The sequence below is a fragment of the Salvelinus sp. IW2-2015 genome, linkage group LG28 (genome assembly GCF_002910315.2).
Source record: "Salvelinus sp. IW2-2015 linkage group LG28, ASM291031v2, whole genome shotgun sequence".
Taxonomy (NCBI): domain Eukaryota; kingdom Metazoa; phylum Chordata; class Actinopteri; order Salmoniformes; family Salmonidae; genus Salvelinus; species Salvelinus sp. IW2-2015.
The window spans coordinates 1,585,236-1,591,377 of NC_036868.1; the positions used below are offsets into that span (position 1 = coordinate 1,585,236).

Consider the following 6,142-nt stretch of genomic DNA (forward strand, 5'->3'; position numbering starts at 1 on the left):
CACCACCACCACCATCACCACCACCACCACCATCACACCACAATGCACTGTGCAATTAGATATGTATTTTTGGAAAGCTTGGCTAAGCCCTGACTGGAATTCAAAGCACTTTGACTTTAAAGGGACCAACTGCTTAGCCTGTTCCCAACCCCCATGTCCAAAAATAGGAGCTGTGGTCACTTTCCCACCCTCCTCCCCCTCCTCCCCCTTGGACACCTCATCATATCAAGGACATCATACAACACCACTGTTCGTCAACGCAGGTTCTGGAGATCCACAGAGTGGGAAGGCTTTTTTTCCAGCCCAGCACTAACACACCTGTTTCAGCTAATCAACTAATCATCAGGCCCATCATTAGTTTAATCAGTTAGTTGAATTAGTTGAAATTGTGTTAATGCTGGGCAAGAACAAAAGCCTGCACAATCTGTAGGTCTCCAGGATGATGTATAAAGAACAGTTACGAGGACAGGGGCAGCGGGGTTGGGGAGAGTGTCTGTGGCTTACTTGTGATGCATCCTGGGAGAAAACWGCATCGAAAGCAAACATCTTGGGGGCGGCTGCGGCGGCGCGCCTCTGGGCAGCACTGGAGTGGCTGTTAGCGGACGTTTCGCAGAGGGTGAGCTGCTTCTTGCGGGCGTCCACCTTTAGAAATGACCTGGACTCCGAGGTGTTGCTGGAGCCCTGGGCAGAGCAGATGCGCACCATCACTTTGACCTGCAGAGAGAAAAGAACGTCCAACCCCCCCCCCCCACCAAAAAAAATGTCAATGTACAATGTTGAGTGTGTAATGAACAGTGTTTATTTAGGTATACAGCAGTGTGTCTAAGACAATGTTCCACTCAGGGACATTAAAGTTCCTTTCCTAGTGACTTTTTAAAATCAAAAGCTCACATTGCTGAAAGGTCAAGTCAGCCTTGCCAATACAGGTGTTTTCTATCTCAAGAGAAATGACTAGGTTAAGTGGAAAACTATATACACAACACAAGACACCTGCTTACTGCTTTATGCTAATGATAATTCACCTGGTCCTGCTAACACTAAACTGAGGCACTAAAGCTAACTGCCAATGCTAATTAGCGTACCTCAATTACCATTAGCTTTGTGACACTACCTTGTGTACTTAGATTGCTTAACCTGTCATGGTGTAGCATGAATGGAGACAACATCACCGAGCATCAACATCACCGAGCATGCATGCTACGCTAACACCCTTCAGTTGCCTTGCCAAGGATTACCCTTCACGTTTGTTGAGACTTGGATGTGAGACTTGGCAGCATGGGGATATTCCGATTCCCGTACTCCCCACTCCTTCTCCCTCCTGCCTCATCCTCTGGCCCAGGAATATCCCACCAGTGACATGTGGGGATTCTCCAGACTGAAGAGGCTGTCCCTGACCTTAGCATGTCATTGACTTGGGTACTGTAGTATCAAACCAAAACAACAACACTTCATGAGGAATGAAGCTGCTTTGTTTTCTATGAGTCCAGCAAGTACTTGGCTCAGTCTTCCATCTATAGTGTCGAAGCCCACGGCAGCTGGCTAAACACTGACCAGGCTAGTGTAGTGTAGGGTCAGCTCTGACAGCTCCCATTCTCCAAAGGGTTTTTAATGTGCCCATCAAATAGCAGCTGAATCTGCAGTTTATTCTGAAGGGGAGGTTAAGTTCAAAACCGATAACAATCTTGGGACGGCAGCAGTTTTGAAAACGATGTGACCCTGACCAAGTCAAGCGAATCTTAACCTCTAACTCACTCCACCACTAGGAATGGATGGACCAAAGAAGACCACAAGCCTTTTATCAATCTGGTCAATTCAAAAGAAAAAACTTAACCGAAGGATTTTAAATTATTTTCTTTTACAGTTCATGACGTGTAGTTCTTGACAGAACAGTTTAGTCATGATCTGTAGACTATAATATACCAGCAGTACCAAATCACAGTAAAACTAACAGTTCAAAGGATAACAAAATGAAAACAAATGAGCTTATACTATCATTTAATTTGCTAAAATGTCTGGTGATGTTCAATACCCAACAGAACCTGTGGCAACAAATCTAAGTGAATGAAGTGATAAAAAATGCTATATGCCGTCGGCAGCAGCTAAGCTGTTGCTGATTTTGGCTGAGCTCCACGTGCTTCGAGTTTGTTGACATTCTACCACCGTTATCATTAGTGACTCAGTCTAGTGACCTGGAAATGTACCACCCCCAACAGCTGTATCACCAAATTCATCTTGTTCATAAAATATAGCATGTTCCAAATCGCTCCCAATATAGAAGTGCTGTGTCTATCCTGATTCAGTTTCTCCATTTGGATTGCGTTCAACAATAAGCACACATTTACAGTTTCTGGATTAACGTTCCTCTATCGGTTTTGCCTTTTCCATCATCCTAATCGATAAATCAAATCGATCAATTAACGTGTCACTCAGCGAGCAAAACAATGCTCCCCCCTCATGAAATATGCATATCCGTACCTCAATTATGTGTCATAATTTTAACAAACCCCAATTAATTGAAAACCACTAATTGAGATTAATACATTCAAATCAGTTCCTTTCATGGTGGCATTAAGCCTCTTACATGAGTTTTAACTCTGCATGTGTGGGTGAAGGTTTATTCTGATTGGCTGACTCAAGTAGCCAGTGTTCCATTCTCCCTTTGTAGACGAAGTGGGCCCATTACCACCGACAGTGCTACTCTTCCAGATAGATCAGTCATATACAGTAAGCTCCAAAAGTATTGGGACAGTGACATGTTTTTAGTTGTTTTGACTGTACTCCAACACTTTGGATTTTAGAGGACCAAAAGCATTGGGACAAATTCACTTATATATGTATTAAAGTAGTCAAAAGTTAAGTATTTGGTCCCATATTAATATCATAGCATGCACTGATTACATCATTGTTGGTTGTATTTGCTGTTCGTTCTGGTTGTGTTTCAGATTATTTTGTGTCCAATAGAAATTAATGGTAAATAATGTATTGTGTCATTTTGGAGTCACTTTTATTATAAATAAGAATATAATATGTTTCTAAACACTTCTACATTAATGTGGATGCTACCATAATTACAGATAACAAATTATACCCCAAGACTTTGCGCTAACCAATTACAATAACAAGGGGAGGTATTCTCTCTCTCTTCTCTCTCTCTCTCTCTCTCTCTCTCTCTCTCTCTCTCTCTCTCATCTCTCTCTCTCTCTCTCTCTCTCTCTCTCTCTCTCTCTCTCTCTCTCTCTCTCTCTCTCTCTCTCTCTCTCTCTCTCTCTCTCTCTTCTCTCGTCTCTCTTCTCTCTCTCTCTCTCTCTCTCTCTCTCTCTCTCCTCTCTCTCTCTCTCTTCTCTCTCGTCTCTCTCCTCTCTCTCTCTCTCCTTCCCCTCTCTCTCTCTCTCGCTCTCTCTCTCTCTCTTCTCTCTCTCATGCCCCCGCCAGCCCCATTTGACCCAGAAAAAAACCCTGCTCTGTATGCTCCAGACAGCTGGCAGACAGAGGGAAAGGTTGAGGAGTTTTAATTTGATTTGAACGGAAGCCAGCATGGACACACACCAGTGGTTTTTCCCCTCTCATTTCAAATAGTGGTGAAAGGTTTGGCACCCCGGTGGAGGGAGCAAGGAGAGAGAGAGAGCCGAGAGAGCCGAGAGAGCGAGAGAGAGAGAGACAGACAGAGAGAGACAGAGAGAGAGAGAGACAGAGAGAGAGAGAGAGAGAGATAGAGCGATAAAGAGAGAGATAAAGAGAGAGAGAGATAAGGAGAAAGAGCAATAAAGAGAGAGAGAGGAAGAGAGAGATAAAGAGAGAGAGAGATGAAGAGAGAGGGATAAAGAGAGAGAGAGAGAGAGATAAAGAGAGATAGTGAGAGAAAAATGTGTGTCCACATGTGGCTCAGTTGGAGGCGTGTGATGCTTGCAACACCAGGTTTGTGGGTTCGATTCCCATGGGGGACTAGTATGAAAATGTATTAACTCACTACTGGAAGTTGCTCTGGATAAGAGTGTCTGCTAATTTACGAAAATGTAGAAAGAGCATACATTGTCATTATGGTCTACTATAGTCCCCAAACATTTATGAGGTTCACCGAACAAAGCCGTACAAGCAATTAAAGACGAGAGAACCAACACCACAACCTGCTAGAGCTTGACGGAACATGCCTCTCCAGCATGGTCCGATTGCTATCATTCACGCCCTGTAAACAGATTCATTTTTATAGCCTAACCACCAGGGCCCGCTTCCTGCAGTGTAACTACAAACAGCTTGAGCATTTACAACCGCAGCAAACAGATAGATTAAGAATTCAATCCCCTGACAATGAGGGTCTCTGTGTCTAGGACTGAATTACAATAGTCTTCCCTCACACGTAACATAGTATCGAGAAGTTCGGTTTTCTATTTCCCACGAGCGGGGTTGGGGGTTAGGGTTGGGGTGAGGCAGCTCGTCAAAGGAGTATTGTGCTGAGGATTTCCGTGAGCGGGCATTGCAATGAATCTAGTTTACGCTCCGCAAGACATTGTTTAGCTTTCAACTAGACATATTCAGCATTCCGACTACATTTTTTATTCATTCCTTCATGTGCATCCCAATGGGGGACCATTACATACTGTATGTCAGACAACAGGTCAGCTTGGACGTTTAAGACTGGTTTCAAAGCTTCCCCAGTGATGTGTGGGTGCCCTCCTCTTCAAAATGTAGACTTTGTTTATTGATAAGATGAAACACAATATTGAATTGGAATCCACTGTGCCAAACCATGTATGCCTCCATCTACAGACTGTTCCCCTRCCTCCCTTTCTCCCCTTGACCCTTCTTTCTTCTTCTATCTTCTCTCTCATCTCTTAGCTCCACTCCTCCCACATCACTACGCCCCATCCCTCCTTCCGGTCCTGACAGATCTCAATTCTCAAAGGCTGCGTTTACACAGSCTGCCTAATTCAGATATTTTGCTCAATTATTGGCTAAAGATCTGATCTGATTGGTGAAAAGACCAATGAGTGGCAAATTATCAGAATTGGGCTGCCAGTGTAAACACAGCCAAAGCTCTACCTATTTATGCATTAACAGTAGTAACAGTAACAGTAACCGTAGTAACAGTAGTAACAGTAACAGTAGTAACAGCAACAGTAGTAATAGTAACAGTAGTAACAGTAACAGTAGTAACAGTAACAGTAACAGTAGTAACAGTAACAGTAGTAACAGTAACCGTAGTAACAGTAGTAACAGTAACAGTAGTAACAGCAACAGTAGTAATAGTAACAGTAGTAACAGTAACAGTAGTAATAGTAACAGTAGTAACAGTAACAGTAGTAACAGTAACAGTAGTAGCGGTAGTAACAGTAGCAGTAAAGCGAGGGAAATCATGATTTATGAGGCCCAATGAGCGGTCGGAGCTTGTGGTCTTGAATACAGATTATTTTTGCTTGCTTTGCAGTTAGTTCTGTCGCCGACGGCCCAAAAGATTGTGTTCCTTCCTGGGGGAAATGTTTCAGAACTTTCACACTGTGCAATGATTTATGGTGTTTACCACGTAATTTCTGTTACTGTGTTTACTACAGTTAGTTTTCTACTACTGTACTATGGTTACTGTTACTACTCTTAATACTGTTACTGTTTTACCTACTGTTACTACGCTACTGTTACTACCGCTACACTGGTTACTGCTACTACTTTACTGTTACTACCTGTTTACTACTGCTACGTTACTACGCGACTACTGTTTATTTACTACCTGTTTATACTGTTACTGACTGTTAATACGCTACTGTTACTACCGCTACTATCTGTTACTTACTACTTTTACTACGACTGTAATACTGCTACTGTTAAACTACCGCTCGTACTACTGTTACTGGCGGACTTACTGTTACTGTTTACTACTGTTACACTGCTTACTTTAACTACCGCTACTACTGTTACTGCTGACTACTGTTACTGTTACTAACTGGTTACTACTCTAATGTTACTACCGCTACCACTTTACTGATATACTGTACTGCATGTTACTGGTACTACTGTTCTACTGTACCTGTTACTACCGCTACCACTGTTTACTGTTACTTACTGTTACTGTTACTGTTACTGTTACTACTACTACTGCTACTTTTACTACGGGCTACTACTGTTTACTAACTGTTACTTTACTACTGTTACT

The 6,142-nt window shown here is 42.8% G+C and overlaps 1 protein-coding gene across 1 annotated transcript in view; it reads right to left on the reverse strand.

Moving 5' to 3' along the window:
• kif26aa (kinesin family member 26Aa) overlaps positions 1-6,142 on the reverse strand; it is a 64,331-nt gene that overhangs the window by 34,325 nt on the left and 23,864 nt on the right. Inside the window, 1 exon segment of the mRNA XM_070435938.1 lies at positions 505-714. Within this exon segment, the coding sequence (XP_070292039.1) occupies positions 505-714 (210 nt within the window).